The sequence below is a fragment of the Triplophysa rosa genome, linkage group LG21 (genome assembly GCF_024868665.1).
Source record: "Triplophysa rosa linkage group LG21, Trosa_1v2, whole genome shotgun sequence".
Lineage (NCBI taxonomy): Eukaryota > Metazoa > Chordata > Actinopteri > Cypriniformes > Nemacheilidae > Triplophysa > Triplophysa rosa.
Genome location: NC_079910.1, coordinates 2,541,063 through 2,562,481, shown reverse-complemented (window position 1 = coordinate 2,562,481; position 21,419 = coordinate 2,541,063). Strand labels below are relative to the sequence as shown.

General features: G+C 37.0%; 2 protein-coding genes across 5 annotated transcripts; one reads left to right on the top strand and one right to left on the bottom strand.

The window, feature by feature from the left end:
* Positions 1 to 892: 892 nt before the first annotated feature.
* LOC130545203 (protein shisa-like-2A) lies at positions 893 to 15,052 on the top strand. Of its 4 annotated transcripts, none has more exons than XM_057319590.1 (4): positions 893 to 1,230; positions 3,967 to 4,103; positions 11,029 to 11,248; positions 14,950 to 15,052. In XM_057319590.1, exons 1-3 carry the CDS (start codon positions 1,049 to 1,051, stop codon positions 11,211 to 11,213), a joined length of 504 nt encoding a protein of 167 aa, XP_057175573.1. In that variant the 5' UTR covers positions 893 to 1,048; the 3' UTR covers positions 11,214 to 11,248; positions 14,950 to 15,052. The 4 variants fall into 4 exon arrangements, with proteins under 4 accessions (XP_057175573.1, XP_057175572.1, XP_057175571.1 ...); XM_057319589.1 differs by lacking the exon at positions 14,950 to 15,052 and adding an exon at positions 12,817 to 12,880; XM_057319588.1 differs by lacking the exon at positions 14,950 to 15,052 and adding an exon at positions 12,419 to 12,874.
* Positions 15,053 to 16,334: 1,282 nt separating this feature from the next.
* On the bottom strand, positions 16,335 to 19,932 carry gpx7 (glutathione peroxidase 7). Its single transcript, XM_057319557.1, has 3 exons — positions 19,730 to 19,932; positions 17,698 to 17,959; positions 16,335 to 17,409 (listed from the first exon to the last, which is right to left on the bottom strand). The coding sequence occupies exons 1-3, from the start codon at positions 19,862 to 19,864 to the stop codon at positions 17,246 to 17,248; spliced, it is 561 nt and encodes a 186-aa protein (XP_057175540.1). The 5' UTR covers positions 19,865 to 19,932; the 3' UTR covers positions 16,335 to 17,245.
* Positions 19,933 to 21,419: the final 1,487 nt, after the last annotated feature.

The window sequence follows — 21,419 nt, the reverse complement described above, 5'->3', positions numbered from 1 at the left end:
CTGTTAACTAGCCTTGCTCCTCTGCCACCCTGCCCCAGCCCTGCCATGTCCTCGCTGAACCACATCCTTTTTTTAATCTCTCCACTGAGCACACAGGACCAAAGCTCAACAGGCTCATTAAATGGGTCAGAGTCTATGTGTCAGTCTCACAACTCAAACAGGTTCTCAGGTAAAAAGAACCAGCACACATTCATTCAGCCTGCTTTTCTAATGTGACTGTTCAACTACCTCTGCTCATTTTCCTCTGGACGGCACTGTGGACCCTCGCCGCATGGATGCTGCCGTGTTACCGTGGCAACGTTGCATCTTGACGTGAACGTGGGCTTCAGGTGATCATCCGGATGCTTTACGGCCGGTCTGTAGTGACAAAACACATCTGCCGCTCGCAACTCCTACAGCATATGTAGTGACACTCCACGCCATCAATCTTCTAAAATGATTCTAAAATGTGAAAAACTGCAGAGAAAAATACATACATCACTTTTGTAGACGCTGAAGCTGGAGAAAAAAAAATCACTGAACTGCACTTTGAAAATCCCAAATAGTTTACAGTACAGTTTTTATTTATCAAGTATCTTGTATAAAAAATATTTGTCTCTTTGCTCCGTTGTGCACCAGCAGTTTACAGTTTTTAAGAAAGTTCTGTGGTTAGGTTGTTTCAACAATCTTTAAGAAAGATTTAAGCAAAAATATATAGAAAACAGTGCAGTGCTCTATATTTTGTGATGTAGTAATGTATTCAACACACTGTGTTTGTTGTCATTTCCCTTTAATAGATCAGAAAATTAATTCTGTCTGTCTCTAAATCTTGCATTGTGTGTAGTCCTTTCGATCGAGAGAGAGAGAGAGAGAGAGAGAGAGAGAGAGAGAGAGAGAGAGAGAGGTCGTAAAGGATGCTTGCAGTGTTTCGCGTGCAGATGATCGCGCGTCTTCTTTTCAGTCGCCTCAGATGAGTCTCGCACCAGTCGTTCCCGATGGAGTCACACACAACAGTCTGATGTAGCGTTTTTTAACAAGTGGCAGGTTCAAGGTTCGAATTCCCGGCAGCATGAGTGCGGATTGCGAGAACTATTATAACGCGGAGAACGTGTTTGTCAGCGCCTTCACGTGCCCCAAACCTGAGGGCGACGAGCGCGCGATCTTCTGCTGCGGGTTCAATGACGTCAAATACTGCTGCGACGATCCCAACAGCTTCTTCCCATACGAGTATGGATACATGTGGTGGCTCAGGTAAGATCGCTAAAACTTTATTACAGTTTTATTTCTTGAAAACACCACCGTTTGTCCACTGCTGTCATTATTAGCCCCCACTGTCGTAAATAAACTGACTAACATCAGTACATAAACCCTATTATGAGAAGCGATTTGTGCACCTTATACAACGTTTTTGAATGTGCATCATTTTTATAACTTCCGGATAAACACGGGAAATGTCCGAACTGAAGCCATGTTGCTTTCATCCAAAATTAACCATCGTTTTCAATGGACATGTTTAGTAGTTATGACATGTTTAAACTAATCATTATAAAGTAAATTACAAAATTTGTTTTACTAAAATGCTATTTTAAATCTTATTAAATAGTTAAAATTGCTTTCGTACTTTTGTAAGGAAAGTGATATAAGATTAAGCTTTAAAACATAATTGAGTCACTGAGCTTGAGTGGGCTTTTTTTCTCCTTTCTAAATTCTTTTCCTGGTGTCTAGGAAGAGGCTGAACAAATTCTTCAGCAGGAAACCATGGCAATATTCGTCATCAGAGATGCACAAGCAGTATCCAAAGACATTAGCATCATACTTGAGGGACAATAAAGGATGTTGTTTTCTAAGGTCAATGTTTGCCAGCTCTTAGAAGTAAAAAATCTGATACTTGAGTACAGAAATTGTGGATGTATGGAAGTAATGTATAAGTTAATAAATATTGATGTAATGAAAATTATTGGTGTCTTTTTTATTAGATTTTGGATAGGATTAAATATTAATGTTCCTTAATGCAATCATGTTTTATTAAATCCATATCCTTTTGTTTAAAACAAATAATTTCTATTAACTTGTATTTTTTAATGATAAATAATTGTTTATTTAGATCTATATATATTTGTTTGGATAAAGCAAATAATTACTAATACATATTTCTTAAATGAGAAACAATTGTTTGATTAAATCTATATCTATTTGATTTGAGAAAACAAATAATTATAAATATTATTTCTTAAATAAGAATTTTTGTTTTGATTAAATCTATATCTTTTTGTTTGCATCAAAAATAGAATTTAAATTAATTGACTTACTTCAACAAGAAATATATAATTTGTGATAAGTTGTATGAAATAGTTTTGATAGACATAGAAAATACTATTTAGAGCAAGTTATTTATTTTTCATTGGATCAACTTATAAAATATAGATGTGAATCCTTACCCTAAATGTTTTAAGTTGTTTCAATGAAAACCTTTTTTCAGTGTACAGACAACTGTTTAAACAGCTATTGCTAATACACATATACAAATTGTATTTCTATACTGTTTAGGGATGCACCGATACCAGGGTATCGGCCCGATACCAAGCTCATGTACTCCTACTCGTAATGACACACCGATACCAAAGACCGATACCTCACGTGACATACATAGAGCCCTATGATTTCCGCAATGCGGAAAACGCGGACGGAATCGAGGAATCCAGGCATAAAAACAGAATTTGCTGTACAACACGGAATGACACGGAATCTGGCAAATGTATTATTTCCTAACAAGAAATTAGCGCGGAACCGCTAACAGCTAACGAAATATTCAGATACTGTTTAAATATGTATTCTGCTTGTTTTGCGTGACTGTGTGTGAAATAGTGGTGCGGTTGTGTGTACTGAACCTGAACGCATTGTGTTTGTGAAGCTTTCAGAGCCAGCGTTTCACTGCACGAGGACACGAACACATAACAAACACCATTTGCGGCGATCCGTCAAAATAAAAGTCCGGTTGACTTGAACAAGTTATAATACACTCACATTTTACCACACCACCCCCCTTGAATTTTTTATAATTCAACCACAGAGTATATTGTTTACTTTAGCAAACTGAAGTAAATGTGCTAATAAAATTGTGCTACTTATCATAAAAAAATTGAACTTAATTTAAAAATAGTACTTAAATTTAAGTTGACCTAAAAACAAAAGAAAAAAAATGTACCAGTAAGATACTGGTTTATTAACATAATTGTACATTATACAGGCATCGGTTATAGGTATCGGTATCGGCGAGTACCAGAAAAAAAGTATTGGTACTCGTACTCGGTCTTTAAAAAATGGTATCGGTGCATCCCTAATACTGTTTTTTACTTTGTGTTTATTGCTAAAATGTTTTTTTTTTCCTTTAGAAATAACCTGAATTACATTTGTGTTTTGCACATGAATGCAAACGCTTTGCTATGTAATACATAGTATTATTTATTTTACGGTTTTATTTTGTTCACCACTCTGTTTCTCTCGTTCTTATTTTCTACCTTTGCTTTTATTTCTAATTGTCTTTTTAAAGCTCTTCTTCACACACGCATCAACATCATTTATCGATTTCAAACCTGCATGAATTTATTGCTTCCATGGAACACAGAGTTCTGCTGCTATTCTCTGCAATGAAATGTTCAGTAAAAACACTTTTCTCTTCAACATGCTTCAGTTATTCAGAAAAGGAGCATTTGCAGTATTTTAAGTAAGACGCTCATTTCAATGATGGTGACCTCAAATAAGACGTTTTCTTCTTTTTCCTCTCTATCGCCATCTTTGTTTGAAACAAAAAATTGCAGGGTACTAAAATACACACTCATTTCAAGCGGGTTAAAAACATGTTTTCCTGCAAATTCTAACTTGACAGCTCAAATCATTATTATTATATATTCTCAGCTTTAAGAATATCTAAATGCTACTCATCCTGTACGCAATAAAACTTTTATTCGTTTCTCTCTCTCTTTGCAGTTTGGGGGCTCTGGTGGGTCTGTCTATCGCGGCGGTGGTGCTCCTAGCATTCATCATAACTCTCTGTGTGCTTTGCTATCTGTTCATTGCCACTAAACCCAGAGGACTGGACAACGGACTGCCTCTGCGAGCTCCAAGTATGAGTCACACAAATACACAACTACATCTTTTTTTATTATTAGGTGACACTTTTCCTAAAGCATTGTACATTTGAGGAAAAACGCATTCATGTATTTTCCTGTTTACTGAGCAAATCTGTCAGACTAGCTGGACAATCACGCATGAAAAAATTCAGTTCTAAAGCAGAGTTCAGCAGGTTCAGAGTCTCTTGGTGAGGCGGTGAAAGGTTGATAATGGCACTGGCGATGCTTTCAGGATGAGAGAAGAGTAAACGGTCTGTTATTGGAGGAAGCGATGGTCCTGATGTTGTCACTCAGTCTCCTGGGAAATCGTCTATTGTTGAAGTTTTTTCCTCAAACAGAATATTTGTGGGCATGAGGAGATACAGAAGGATATGGGAGTTTAGGTGGCAACACAAACTTTCTAAAATGCCAAATCGATTGCTTATGTGCAAGAAATGTTTTCAGACCGGCGAGAGTCTCACATCAAATATCACGAGTTCAGCAAGGGCATTCATTTGTTGGAGTAAAGCTATTGGCATCACGCAAGGTTCATGATGGATGTGCGGACCGATGTTTTTATTAAAGTTTATAAAATAAACCGACAAATGGCACACAGCATAGGCATTATTAACAGCAGTTAAAAGACCTTTCAGCAATAAGAGGTTGGCGATTTTGTCTCTGTCAGTTGATTCTTTGTCTTTATTAAAGCATAAAGGTGCTCAATAAAGCTCTTGTCACTATTTGTGACTGCAAAGATATTGACTGCAAAGGTAAACAGAGAACCGGCATTTACCTTAACTTTTTTGCAGTTAAATATCTAAAAACCACTAGGCCAGTGTTATATACAGTATTTTGTTTATTTGAGTACTTGCAATATCTCAAATGTTTCCAACTATTTGTAAATCGTGAGAAAATTGTCATTTTAAACAGTGACACGAGGCCGTATCTGGCAGTCGTCTGTCAATGGCGTCAAATCCGCGTTACCAAAGACCAGAGGTGTAAAGAGTACCTGAAAACCATACTTAAGTAAAAGTACAGATACCTTGCAGTGAAAATTACTCCATTACAAGTTACAAGTCACCAATTCCAAAACGACTTGAGTAAAAGTCTTTGAGTATCTGATTTTAACAGTACTTGAGTATTTTACTCATACTGAATGTAGGCTCAAAGCAGCACTAGTCCTCAACACTTAAGAGACACATCAGTGAAAAACTAGAAACAGTTGATTTGTGAGGTGAGCAATCGCATTTATTTTCTTAAATCATAATAAGACTGAACACCTCAAAATTGCAACAAATCATGGTCGACACCATAACCTACGTCATTACAAACACCCTAAGTCTCATTTAAGCTCAAGTGCTCATAAGTAAACCAAAGTCCTTCAAAAAGGTCTCTTCAATATAACAGATAAATAAAATAATGTTAAGTAGAATTAAAAAGTCAAAGCCTTTTTGCACTGGACATGCTGGTTTGGGCCTCATGGCCAGCTGCAGTCATGTCCTCATTTCACATACACTGTTAGCCCTTACCTGCCATTTCTACAGTAATACATTGGCAACACTGTTGCCAGCTAGTTACTGTAGGTGTTTTACAGTAAACTACTGCAATGGCTGTTTGAAGATACATTATTAAAGAATCTATTAACGCACTTAAGTCACACAGTCTTAGATGAACAAGTGTAAATAACAGATGAACACAATAAATCTGTCAAGATTTCACCAGAGGAGAATTAAACACAAACATCAATAACATCTTCACATATTACAGACACCACTTTCACTTTATTTCTGTCATCTGTGTAAGATCTTATTGAGATTTAACTCTAGTTCATAGTGGTTCAATTATGTTTTAAGTCACCATTATGGCGATCAGTGTTTGCTTTGGTTGGACTCTTTGACTTTCTTGTAGCTTTAAAATGTACACTTATACAATAACACTGAAAGGGACTTTACAGGAACCGCAACTTTATGTTTGCTTAGTAACTGAAGATACATCTGAAAGAATTCAATCATTAAATAATAATAATATAGCATTTAAGATTTATTAAGATATGTTTGGTAAAGTGATTACATGTTATAATGGAAAGATCTCTGTCAGAAAATCTTTCTTTGCAATTGAGACACAGTTAGACACTTGACATACAAACCTCATCAATGGTGACAAACAATCATGAATGAGTTTTGTACTATGTACCCAGCATGCATTGCAGCATGAAGCTGTTCAGTTGATTGTCACCATTGTTGAGATTCATATGTGAATTGTTCATTTCTCTGTGTCCGACTCATTCTATAGGTTAATATTTTGTCTATATAGTGTGAGAGCACTTTTGAAAATTGAAATACTATACATTCTTTTTACTGGTTTACATCACTTCATGGCAATAGTCCCACCATATGGTCAAATTTTGAGCAAACATGTTTAGAGCACATTTAGGAAGAGTTAGTTTTAAAAACAAGAGCTTTTGTAGATGTGTGACCTACAGTAACTAGCTGGCAAAAGTGTTGCCAATATATTACTGTAGAAATAGTGGGTAAGGGCTAACCATGTATAAACCGCCAGCGATTGACATCTACCTGATACTGCACTCATATTCATATAAAGAAGCCATGTTGACAAGTTTTTGTAAGTTATGGCAAAATCCACAAGATTGAAGTACCTTCAATGCCCTGTGAATGGCAATATTAATTATAAGATACGTGGCATGCAAAATGTAATGTGTAATTGCATTAGTCATTACAAATGTAGTGGAGTAAAGAGTACATATACTTGTTCAAAAATGTAGTCAAGTAGAGAGTAAAAGTTGCTAATATCTTTAATACTCAGTACAACTACAAAGTAGCCAAAAAGATACTTAAGTAAAGTAACTAAGTACATTTACTCCAATACTTTACACCACTGCCAAAGACACTAGATGGAAAGCCTACAACCTTCATTGGAATGCAGGAAATGAGACTATAGAGGCTGTTATGGCGCCATTCCACTGCATAGTAATGCACCTTTTTTAGTACTAAAAGCCTTTAAATATGAGAAAATTGCTGCTTGGCTAGGGGGTTGTGTTTTTACACCCTAAGTGTTTTCATTTTTAGCCATATGGATTTTAATGCAAAGGTCCAATGTGTATTTTTTTGGAGGATCCATTGACAGAAATGCAATGTTATATACATAACTATGTCTTCAGAGGTTTATAAGACCTTACATAATGAAATGTTATGTTTTTATTACCTTTGAATGAGCTATTTTTATCTACATACACCGCGGGTCCCCTTACATGGGATTCGCCATGTTGTTTCTATCATAGCCCTAAATGGACAAACTGCTTTACAGAACGCATTTCGGCAAAGCAGCGAAAATGTGACGACGTCTTAGTGCTGTGTCAGTCACTGTAGTGCTTCCAAAGGTAGGGGTGGAGTGAGCCGTTGGTTGCATTTCACAACCTCACCGCTAGATGCCGCTAAATTTCACACACTGGATTGAAAAGGTTCAAATGTCACGCTTGATTCATTTCTGACTTCTGAGAGAAGTTGAATGTGCCGACACAGTTTGGCTATAAAAACATTAGTAAAGATTATTTAGTTGTTTCAGTTTGTTATTTGGCTTATAAATGACAATTACACTTTTTGATAGATACCTAAAAAAAGTCTCTTTATTATAACTTTCCCTTTATTACAACAGGTGGTCTAATAATCTTTTTAGCACTGTATGTACCTTATGAAGGTGATGTGTTGAATCACAGTTAAAGTGGCATATCAAGCTCTTTATGCTGAGCTGTGACATTGTCCAGAGACCTGAAGTGTAATTATTGCTTCTGTTAACACTTTAACATGCAAAAAAAACTAATTTGTTTCACCACTCATCAAAATGAAGTGTGTTCTTATAATAACTACTCAGATATGAGAGGGAGAGAGAGAATGAGAGAGCGACATTAAAAACACACACGCTGGTATTAGACGGTTCGTTACCAGTCGACAGGCTCTCAGAAGATCTCGGTTCACAAGTTTATGAAAGCCTTAAAGCCAGGCAAAAAGCGCTGAACAGATTCAGATGCTTTTGAAATGTTTATGTAGCATGCTGTTGTAAGGTAGAGAGATTGGGTTAAACAAAATGACTTTTTCTTTGAGATAGTTTCAGATCACTTCATTATTGACCTGTTTTTCTATTCAAACTGAAAGCATTTGCATTGATTTTAAAGACAAGTACCACTTTGACGCAGTGTTTTCAGTGCTACTTGTGCGTGTCGTTCGCCCCTCGCTTTTAAAGAATTGGACCACACAGAACGCTTCAACACTTGCATAGCAACACTCATGGCAACCACCCCAGCGTCATGATGATGTAAGTTTTGCTCAGTCTGCAGTTATCATCAAACTTCAATTTGTAAAGTTTTGACGTTTATAAACTATCCTCAACATACACATTGTTCGTCTTCCCAAACTCTGAAACGAGCATATCCCTTCGTGTAATTTAGCAGACACTTTATAGTTTTCTTTCTTATTGTGTAGCGGATAAAAGGGCTTCGATAAAGGCTCTGCAGATCGATGCTGTTTTTCTTATTCTACTTGCCTTTTTCAAAGCCTCGTGTGTCTTCCTTTCTCCTGTCTGCACAAATGCCTGATTTAAAAGGAAAACATGGGTTATAAAATACCTGTGTTAGATATTCAGGCAACAAATCTTATGTTTCTTCAGCATTTACACAAGAAAACAGCCCAACCCACAAGCAAAATAAGATACATGCCACTTTTCCTTTTTCACAAAGATTTGTTTGTCATATTTTCCCTTTCAAAGTGACATAATGACCCTCAAGGTTACACTGTACGAGATATACTGGCCAATGAGAAGAAATAAATCGAAAGCTTCATTCATGTGATGTATAGACCGTAACATCTGATGTGTGACAAAGAGACCCAAAATTCATCCTCATGTCATTCAAAACCTGTATTTTGAAAACCTGGTTTTGTGTTCATACAATGAAAGTCAACGTTCTTCAAAATATCTTCTTTTGTGTTCCACGGATGAAAGAGTCATTTACCGGTTTTGAATGACATATAAGTGACTAAATGATGACAGAATTACTGTTTTTGAGTGAATTATCCCTTTATTGCAGTGTTTTGTAAATGGCATCATTTGGGCTTCCAGTTGCATAAACTCAAATATCTAGCTGATATACTCTCAGTTTATCCTTGGAAATAAAAGCTTACATACACATGATAATATTTAGATGTTATGAACACAAGTAAAGTGGATTTTGTTATTATTATCTCTGGTAGTGGCTCTTTTTTATAACATGCCCTAATTTGACTCTTATATATGGTAATGGATTTCTTAAAAACTGTTGTGTCCTTGAGCAAAATACTTAATGTTAAATTACAGCAGGTATAAAATGAGCAGATGATTATTAATGAGTGTATCAGTTCATTAGAGACCCCTGTAACTCACCGAAAAACATGAGTAACTCATCTGCATTTCTCTAGATGGCTTTTCTATCCACAAGCTTCCTATGCCCCGTGACGCTTTGCGCGAATGATGGGTTGTAACTTCCGGTTCAATGTAAACAAACGCGTTTCTGCTGTACTTCAAGTCATTCGTTTAAAGCAAAATGTAAACTTACACATTGACAGCACTACATCAACATACTGTCCACCACTTTACAGAGGAATGGGATGATGATTTTAATACTTGATGACGGATATTTAGCAATTTTATTGATTCAGTTGTTATGACAGTAAATCATCATTCTTTTGCATTTAAAAGCGAACTGCAAAGCGTTACACGGGCCACATGCACATATCATAAAGCTGCTGTATCGTCGGCTGGCCATTAATCTGATAAACGTTATACAAAAGATCATGTGCAAAAGCTGCCTTTTTACATTTTTAAACATTATACGTTTTCCTTATTGCACATTACATGATGTGATATATTCCAAAAGATTTTTGACAACAAGTTGGTAAAACACAAGAATCCTTGTAAATCCAGTTTACGCACAGTGCACAGACCATACAGTTCACTGATGATTTCATAAATCTATTTGAACTCTCTTTTTAAACTATTAGCACATTAGTTTCATGATTGTTATCTATTTGTTTGAGATAAGCGGTCCACATTTTAAAGTTCGTCTTTTAAAAACTGTACAGAGTCCCTCACAGGAGCAGTCCGTCTTGACTTAAGATCTGTGTATGAAGCGCTCTTTTTTTTTTTTTAAGACGCGAAATAAGCTTCACGTGGTTGTAAATGCAGCCAGGAACAGCAGGTGTCGCTCATTAGTTTTGAAATGACTTTTTAATCCAACAGTATTACAATTCAAAATATGAATCACAGTCTCCCATCCAAAGTGTTGCTTTGCGTTTTTGACGATATCCTTACAAATGAATTAAACCATTCGAACATGGCCCTGTTGGCTGGGCTAAAACTTGCAGTGTTTTAAATGATGCTGTATAGATTACTGTATATGCAGGCAGGGTGATGACGTACTTCCATTAAAATCTCAGCCGACTAAGGGTTTGGTGCTTATATTGGTGTGTATAAGAATAATTTTCACTGTATTCATCCTTGTGCCTTTCGAAATCTGTATGAATCGTTCTTCTGTGGAAAACAAAAGAAGATATTTTGAGAAATGTTTCAGTGGTTTTGCGCACTGTCCACACAACTAGAAGTCAGTGGGGATCAATGTCGTTTGGTTCTCAAAATTCTTCAAAATATCATCTTTCGGTTCTGCAGAAGAAAGTCACGAGTACATAATGAATTTTCATTTTTTTGTTGCACCATCCCTTTAATAATAATGAAAGAATTGTGTACGTGACGTGTATTGTATAATACAGTTAGAATCATTACTTGAGTAAAATTGTTAATGAAATCAGTAAATCTTCAATCTCTCATGAATGCAAAATGCATATTCGTAGTTTTCTATTGGACCTTAGTTGCTACAGTATGTGTTTTTCATTTCTAGGTTCTAGTCCCAGTCCTCAGGAGGGCCCGAGTCACCCTAGTGCACCATCAGGACCGCAGGGTTTCCGCAAGCATTTCCTGGGCGGTAAACTGGACTGTGACAACCAGCCACCCGACCCAGACCGTCTGTTCCAGCGCTGCTTCATGGCCACGGTCACCACCATCAACGTAGAGGGTCCTTCATAAATACAAGAGCTGCCCATACAAAGAGGACATTACCCGTAAGTCACCTGTTTTATCCAGTGATCAGATGTTTAAACCTGGAAGATGTGGTGTATTCCAACAAGTGCTGTCGGACAAAGTAAATGATATCGGTGAACTGCCTCAATGACTTGCCTTTAAACTCATTTTAAACCAAAAAAAGAAACTCTTGTTTCCTAGAAACAAACTTTGTGAGACTCTTTGAGAGGCGTTCTATCAGTATCTGAACTTCAGGAGGTAATAACGCCGCGTTGGAGCTTTGTTACCCTTGACTCAAACTCATGTGAAGTGCTTTCTCAACAGCGGAACTGAAATGAACCAGATGAAAAGTGTTTCAGGTTCTTGCTGTGGCCATCAAAAAGAGTTGACGAAGCTCATTACACCAGCATGTGTCCTCTCCCTGTTCTAATGCCTTTAATTCAGCTTTGAGCTCAAGTTCAACTTCAGCAGGACTCCAGACTTACAAAGATGTTTTAATTGTACTGCATTTCTTGATGTGTTTGAAGTGTTGCTTTGTTGACACGTTTGGCACCAGACTTGTTAAAAGCTGTTTTTCCAAATGTTACACCTGATGTTAAATGTTAAACACATTTTTGCTTTGAATGTAGAACTGTGGTTTCTTTTAATGAGTAAAGAAGATTTGTGGCTTTTAGTCCATGTGTGCTATCTAGTGTACATACAATAGTGGGCAAACGTGATGTCCGAAGGACATATTTGCTTTTTTAATATTTGCAGTGTTTGCTTTTAATGCCCCCTCAGGGGCCCGTTCTTCGTACGTGGCTTACTACATCCAAGATCAAACGAAATATCCGAGATGACCTAATCCCGCTAATCATGATCTGGATAATTCGGTTCTTCGAAAACACCTGTTGTTGATGATTATCTGGATTAAATTGTCTGGGATCATTGGACGCTGTTTGAAAAGGCAGCATATATCGATAGAAGAACCAGTGATGAGCAGGGCTGCTATTGGCTGGTTGTTACGTCAAAAGACGTACAGTAGTTACGTCCATATTATTTTACCGCTGCATGAAGATTATGACAACATTTTAAACCTTATTAACTCTTCAAACGATGCACAGACAGATTACTTTCAGAGATATTTATTAAATTTTAAAGCAGTTGTAAACTGAAGTTGTATAACTGATAAATTAACTTTTAGTTTTTTTTTTATAAATTCTCTTTTGTAGTGGTTAATTGCAATGCGATGGTGCCCCCCCCACAAAATAAAGTTGGATAAACTTAGTAGCAGTTGCAGGAGTCCACATCATCTGAAAGGCATACATCTGCTGAGTCTGCACAGAAAAGTGGTACAGAGATGAGGAAAATATGATTTTGGTGCTATTTTCTTGCTTTTAATGTATTGTGAATTATTGATTTCTCTCTACAAAAGGCACGAGCCACATCCATGTATAAACTTTTTAAAGTCTTTAAAGGTTGAATATATGCAAAAAAAGACAAAACTTCAATACACTGACCTTACCAATATGAAGAACACAAACCTCAAACTGGTGATTTAGTTTTAAAAAGATTGGAGATTTAGAAACTATTTCTATATTGTTTACTGACCTAACATCTCTTATTGCAGGTAAAAGATGACACTGATACCTGCCTATTATCCATGAAGAATCAAAATAAAATGCATGTGGGCCTAAGCATGTTGGTGTTGTTTTTAATTTAAGTATAATAAAGAAATGGTATTCCAAAAGTTCTATCTCATGATGCACAGTGTAGTGGTTTAAGTGTAGTGGTTTGGAGATCATCATCATTAGGCTGCGCCTCCATCACAGGTCTCCTCTCTTTTTTGATAGGTGTAGTGTAGCACATGCAACAGTACCGGCCCTGTCAGGTTCATTCCTTAGACGTTTTATACACTGAAATCCTTCATTCCTATCAGTTGCCCAAAGGTCATTTCACGATCCTGTCCTGGCTAGAGCTGCAGTTTAACAGGTTTGGGTCAGGGAATGGTGTGTTCAAAGACGGTCCCATCCGAAATGTGACTGAAGATTGTTGACTCGTGCAGATTCAGGTCACACACCATCTAAGAGATTTAATCAGTCAGCTTCCCTATCGATTCAATTCCTTTTTGCTTAATACTATTACTATTAAAATGAATATTACCTGCAAATATTATCATTTATTTTCAGAAAAGAACCCGAGGCCTCAGAGGCATATGACGCAGTCTATGACAGTTCTGAATGATGAAGGCGAACAGGGTTATTTTCCTCTCTCTTTCTTTCTCTCTCCCCCACCCAACACCTTCACCGTCTCCACCCTTTTCCTCCTCTCTCTGATTGATAACCAAAACAGGAGCAATGTGCAGGACACGTTTACCTTCATCTCTGTTGGCTGATATTAAAAATACACATCTGACCTCTGTTGGCTCTATTAAAAACTAATTTCTGATAAAGACTATCATTCGCTACGGTTTCAGCAGCTGATATTATATCAAACAGATAAAGACCTTTCAGCATATGCACTAAGAATAAAATCAGATCTGTCCACAGATGTAATATATTCCCAGAGAAACAGCAGCTAACTGTCGAAGAATCAGATCACACCTTTAAACAGACGAACACAGAGTTACATGTCTGAGGTGGTGTGATACACATCTAACAAACCAAATCTAACGTTACATTACGCAATACATTTTCATTTGTTTGTACACATTTACGGCACACATCTAAACACGTATTACAGTCTGTTTTATTGATAAAATAAGCAAATTCAGTCTAATGGGTCTCTTTTCCACCACGGTAAACCAAAGGTCCAATATACTGTATGCTGACACTAAATTGAGCTGTCAATAAATATCGACTATTATCCACAAACCGTTCCCACAACTAAAATATGATGAACATGTCAATAATATTCTGTAACACAGAATACAACTCAGTGTTTTATTTAAGTGTGAGTTTACTGCACACTGTTGTTGCTAAGGAATGGAGACGAGAGACAATAAAGGAAAGAAGAGTGTCATCAAGCACCAGTCGGCTGTCCAAACCTTGTGCTCTCATGAGCTGACCCTCATCGCCGGGACCCGCTCGCCCGCGGGCACATTGACACACGTGTCAAATGACTCAGCGGTGAACAATACAGTGTTTTAAAGGAGCCGTGTGCAGTCATCTAAAGCACTGACCTGTCGTTCTGTGGACACAGCATTCCACCTGTTCTGTTTCAAATCAACTGAACTCAATTGTTGTACAGTCTTCATTTAGTTTATTTACTAATAAAGCAGGAAAATGTTGCTCTTTCAAAGACTCGGTTTCATTTAAGTCCCACGTTTATCCTAAAAAGGAAAGAGGTGTGTAGTGCTTTACATTCAGTCAAGAGTATGGATAGAGGAAAGGAGGTCAGAGGTTTCACTGGGTTCGTCGGGTGGGCATCCTCTGTGTTTGGGGGATAAATGATTATAGAAATACATAGCATATTTATAATTGCCTTATCAGAGAGACATCTCATGTGTCCGATCCCACTTTCATCACATCCATTATCCTGGGTGAAAGATGCCTTTTGGTGAGGTGCTGCTGATAATGGCCTTTGTATGGTTCCTGCCAGTGTGACACATGGTCAGTTGTGCACCTCAGCCTCATTGGGCGTTTCGGCCCTTTATCACAAGACACCCTCAGCCAAGGGAGGCCCGCCGCAGGTCGATCAGACCTGGACAAACAAACCAAAATAACGAGTTTAATCCTTATTCTCCTTTACGTGTCTCTGTTAGGGCCCACCTGGAACCTTTCACGCCTCCTCTGCTTGCTTTGAAGCTCGGGAGGGATCGTAAATGTCTCATGGAGGGACCACGAGGTTAGCAACGCTCTCAGGGGAGAACCAACCTGGCCACTGGAGCCAGGCCTGGCTCTGGTCCTTTGATGTTGGCATCAAGAGACCAGGACCAAAGGGAGTGGGGGTTTATAATGGCTCTTCTTTTAATGATCCAGACACAAGATCCAACTATTTGGCCATGCCAGGCTCTACAGGTGTAAAATAAATGTAGAGGTCAAATCATCTGGATTTGATGAGAATTGTTTGAGTTCATAATAAGATATTTAATAATATTGACTTTTGATTGCGGACTTGACAAATCTGAGCTCAGTTTGACACATTATTGACATCTCTTCTGGAACTCTAATGACAGACATTTGTAAGATTTCTAACTCTTTTTCTCAGGAGAAATATCTGAGACACAGTTGAGACTTAATGCAAGTCTCTATTTGTTCTCTATTAAATCTTATTGACACCTAGGAGAAATAAGTAAAATGTTCAAGAGATTTCACTCATGTTTTTCTTCCGTATGGGCGTGTAAAGACCAAAGTGCTCCATAATATAAAACAAAACAACCAATAGTAACAAAATTAAAAGCGGTGGACGAATTAAATTCATCAGATTGAATTCAAAGCTAAGGAATAAAAGTGTGTGGAGATTGAATATAAAAAAGGTATTTAATGCAAAGTATAATTTCTTATCTTTGTCAGGGGGAATATGCCCCAGACATATTGACAGACTTTGTGAGATTACATATATTTCCCTTCTATTGTGCTACTTCTGATTATGCAAATTCATATTCATATTAGATTCTGCTCTACATTCTAATACCGAAGTTTTGTAACTCCGAATGGATTTTAAATATGCAAGACTTCAACAGGTCAGTAACGTGACATGTTTGCAGATCAGGAAGATTTTATTCCTGCTTTATTCTTCTGTGGTTTTTTCGACCTTCTCAGCTCTCAGTTCCCATAACAGCGCAAATGAACATGCTGATTTTTTATCAGTTCTTTCATCCCTTATCTCTACCACACTCCCTTTGTTTATACACTTTTCATCGTGGATTTTAGAGTCTGGCGGGTTTACAGAGCGGTTTGTTTGTTCATTCAGAATGCATGATGTATTTCCTCGCTCGTGCTCAGGGTTTGTGCCTAACATGAAATGTGCTTCATAAATCAATGAATGTGTGGCACTTTTGTGCGTCATCCTGCATACATTATACCACAATCAGTGGCGTTGACGCTTGAAAACACACAAAAACAGCATGTGGATAAACACATAAATACGGATGAGATATGGATAAGATGAAGCTTCTCGGTTATGAATATATTCAGAATTTATTTCAAATGGTCACGTACCTGCATGTGACTGCGCACATTTGCTTGATGGTTTTGAGTTGCATACACATTCTGAACCTCATAAGGGTAAAAAAGTGATGACAGATGACAGTTTTATTTTAGCATGAAATATCATTAAAACATAAGATGGTTAAAGCTCATTCTTTCTGTGGCCTCCTACATTGATTTGCTTTAGTTATCATCATCATTGCATCAAAGAGCAGAATAGGACCCTTTTAAGAACTTACATCTCCCTAGTTTAAAATTGTATTTTTATTCTTTATTTGGCACATTCTTGCACTAATGAAATGTATAAAAATGTTCGGTCCTTAAAACCTCCGTGCAAGAGCGATAAAAAGATTTGAATCTGTCCTTGATTACGTCCTTACCAAATGTTCTGCTTTAAGTGTGTATAAAAAACAACCGCACAGTTAAGCCTTAAGAGACAAAATAGGTTTTGGTTATCATGTATGCGTTTATGCAGTTCAGACCTCACGTTGTGCATATTGCAGTGATCAAATGTATGATTTACATGTAAAAAAAATGGCATACAGATTGCATGCTTTTCACCTGGGCCACAAAAAATACAAGTAAAAGACAAATACAAGTAGTTTGGTTGCTCACATGGTTCCATTAGATGGGGCGTGTGTTATTCAGCGTATCAGAACATGAGTAAGTGGTCCTAAAAAGTGGTCTTTTATTGCTGAGTTCCTCAGTGCTTCTTTTTTTTATAAATCACCCAACAAGCCTAAGAAATGCTTCCGACAGTCTCTGATCATTGAATCATAGCTTGCACCAAACTAATCTCACACTTTGTGCTTTAAACAGACTTGAATTAGCATCTGTTTCTTCAAAGACATCGATTTCTGAGGTCTGAGCGTTGACAGATTTCAGAGTTTCTCGGAAACTAATGTGACACTACAGCTCCACCTTCCTCTTGATGATAAGCTTCCGAACCATATCCGCTATGCGGGGGCGGATATCCTTCACGGAGACGTCATGACCCCACGCATCCACCACTTTACCATCTGTGTCGATGAGGTATTTCCAAAAGTTCCAGGTTGGCTCTTTTCCTGATGCATCTGTGATCAGAAGAGAGCAAATTAATCAGCAGATCAGATGTAATGCGAAAACGAAATGTTTCTTTAATCATATTTTGTTGTGCTATGTAATATAAGGATGCGACAGATATACATAAGCAAAACATACATACACGTTACATCTCAAAGAGAACAGATTCTTAAAGGTAATATCCTATAATATCAACTTCCTCAAGAAATATAATTTGCTTGCTTGCTCTTTGAGGTTGCAGTAACATCGACCTCTTGCTGTGGTTTTCAAGCCTAGAAGAACTATACAGTTCCACTCACCCACGAGATATTTGTAAGCATTATTGGCCCCTGCACCGGTCACAGCGATCTTGCTGAATAATGGAAAGGAAACCCCGTAGACTCGCCGCACATAACTGTCGATCTCTTTATCGCTGCCGGGCTCCTGCTGGCCGAACTGGTTGCAGGGGAAAGCCAGCACGTTGAAATGGAAAGGCCCGAAGTCTTTTTGCAGCTGTTGGAGATCTCCGTAGTGTTCATCGGTGAATCCACACTCACTGGCCACATTCACAACCAATGAGACCTACACAAACACACAACTTTCATTTTTTGATAGATAGATTATGTTAGACCAATTATGGTCTAAAAGCCAAACGAAGCCATTAGACTGAATCTCCAGCTGCACTCTGAGTCACTAACAGGTGAAACAGACTTGAGTGCCACTGCTAATGGTGCCCTCATTCTCCCTCTCCAGTCCCTGTTATTTCAGCTCTCTCTTTTTGCCACTTCACTTTCTTTTGTTTTCACAATGACTTTATATAGTAATGTTCATAGTAGTACAACTAGTTATGATTATAGTAGTTCTGGTAAGATTTTTCAAACGCATGCTGGGGGTAAGATATGGACAAACTCAATTGTTGGTTTAAACTACCCAAACATTGATTGAAACACAGCATTTTAGATACAATTTTATTTTAAATAGAGCCCGTGTGTTTAAACTCAGGCCATCAAACGATTATTGACAAATGGTCAATTCCAGCATTATGGATGTGACATTTTGCATCATGGATGTGACATTAAAACGCTCAGAGAATGTATTTGTTACAAATATACTGAACCATTTGTTAATATTTTACTGAACCCTTGTTGATAGAGTTTAAAAATCAGAAAAATATCAGTCTGTGCACAAGTTTTCTATTTTAAAAAAGGGAAATAAACAAGCGTTATGGATGTGACAAAAAATGGACAAGGTTTTTACGAGACAACAAACTTTGTAGGATTTCTGTGAATTTATGAGGAATATGAACCGTTATGGTTGTGACATTCCTGATAATGGCACTTACCTGACTATGACAAATCATGCACTAAAAATAAAAGAAATGCTTAAAAAACTTGGAGAGACCTCACGTGGGTATTTGAACCACCAAATGTTAATGTCTGTGCTGTTAATATAGTAAAAACCTTTGGTAAAACTTTTTTTTTCATGGTGGTGAGGTTGACATTTTCACGGAATCGCCCAAATGATAGTTTCACGCCTTTTCTATAAAACCCGGACCTTCGAAGCCTTATCAGCCAATGAGATGCCAGTGATCTCACACTGCAAAATTATCGATAGGCAAAGAGAATTTCTGATTATTAGTTCTTCTTTAACAGAACTCGGGGTTCTTTAACAGAACATGGGTTAACAGAACATATCCAGGCAAATAGTGGGTCTATATAATAAAATTCAAATCATGAAAACATGTTAAATCACAAAGCAAAACTTTTAACGTAAGTCTTTTAGCGTTAGTCAACAGCGACATCTAGCGACTCAACACGCAAAATATGCAGTTATTGTACAATCAGAAGACTACAATTTAAGAATTTCTCTCACTTTTTTTTGTTAATTTGAATAATAATAAAAAGCCTACTTATTTTATGCATGTTCAATAAATAGGCCTACTGTGTTGGCTACATAACGTTTAAAAAACAGATGAAGGCATGCATATTATATGTGATATTACCAGCCTTACACTTTACATACATTACTGTTAACATTATTTAATGTAGCAGTAGTTAGCATTATTAATGTTATGAACAATACGTTCCTTTAATAATCACTCAAAAGAAGTAGCCTGAGATGCATCGTAAAATCGAGCCTGCCACGTAGACACACCGACAGCATTGAATGAATGCACAACTCCAGAGAGTTTGTTAGTATTTTATTAAAACTGAGGAAATCACACCATGCACTTCAAGTATCATGAGGGAACCAGAGGCAACATTAGTAATAAAGTCTTTCTTACATGCATGTTAGTTGCATCTCATGCCTGTACCATTAACGTTATAGTCATTTCAGTCTTTGCACACTTACCGACCCTCTGTATTTTTCCAGAGAGACTAATCTCCCTCTACTGTTCACGAGCTTAAACGTGTAAAAGTCTTTCTGCTTGGCTTCAATCAGACAAGAAAAAGTGAATAATGTAAGCGCCCTTACAATCATCTCCATAATGCTACAATGCAGCACACTCAGTAACAGTTGAGATGTGAACGGGACAGACCAAAATCTATCAACATAGAACGGAAAGCGCGTTCTGAAACAGAGAATCGAAGCCCAAACCAACCAATCACAAACGCTTCCGGTGGCTATAGGCGCGTCGCAAATCGCGCACTTATGCACTATTCTACGCCATTTTGTAGTATAGATAGTGTGAGTAGTGCGTTCACGTTGAAAATTCTCAAAAAAATAAGTGCACTGTAAGTACCCGGATGATGCACTTTTTCAACCGAAAATATGAAGTGTGAAACTGTGGACACTTCACGCACTTGACGGTCGCAGCTTCGCTTACGTAGAGGAAGGGAGGCGGGGCTATCAGACGCGGCTCGAGCAAAACTCCCGCAGAGTGATAACGCTTCGTTCTGATGATGACTAAAGTAATGCTGGGAAAAACACACGAAAACTACATTAAATGTACAATGTACACATTGGTTTTTATTCACACGCAATGTGCCGTGCAATTGACGTCATTTGCGCTCGTCTGGGAAACCGATATACTTCCGGTTATTATAAAACCGTTTAGTATCCCGGATCGTGTACCGACAACTACCCTTCTAAAATCCATACACTACATCGTTGAGTGCATAGTGCATAGTTTAAGTGCATAGTGCATATGTCATTTGGGACTACTTATAAAATAAACGTCTAATTTAATGTCAAACAAATTATATATAAGTATCTTATATACATATATATGTATTGTATATATTATATTTTTAATATAAAAAAATATGAAACTAGAAAATTATTATATTAAGATTTGGGTGACATATTTACGTGTTTATTATCAATATAATTACGCATTTTTCTAATTGATCATTTTCATGTTTTTATATGATTTATTTTCCCACTTTTATATTTGTTTATGTTGTTTCTTCATGCAAATTTATGAAAAGAAATACATTTAAATTGAATTGAAGTTCAGTTTATAGACCTGAACAACATATCCACACACAGAGATATCTGTTTATGTATTTTGTATTTTATTACATTAACATCAGTGAACACTTCTTTTTTTTCATGTGGGCCATAGCGCGTCTCCTGCACAGCAGGCGTTGGCGTCGTTATGAAGCGTTGAAGCGTCGCGTTGGAGACCGCGGTTGCGTTTTTTACAATGAACAAACTTATTTAAACAAAGTAAAAATAAAAACATATAAATACATATAACCGTAAAAAGGAAAAGGAACAAAAATAAATATTATATATACAATATATAATAATTATATTGTTTACATTACATGAAATACCTCTATGTGTTTTTGCTACAGGAATACAAAAATTACTTTAGGTTTAGGTTTAAAATAACAAACATCTTTAATACATAGACATGTTTATTTAAAAAAAAAAAACAGTAAAGAAACTCAGATCATTCCAGAAATTTGAAGACGCATTATATGAAAGAAATAACTGACAAATGCTTTCATTCTCACTACTAAGTGCATATAATCTATATCAAAGTAACAGTTACTTGCCCAAAAATTCATTGCAAGGATAGATTCTATGCAGA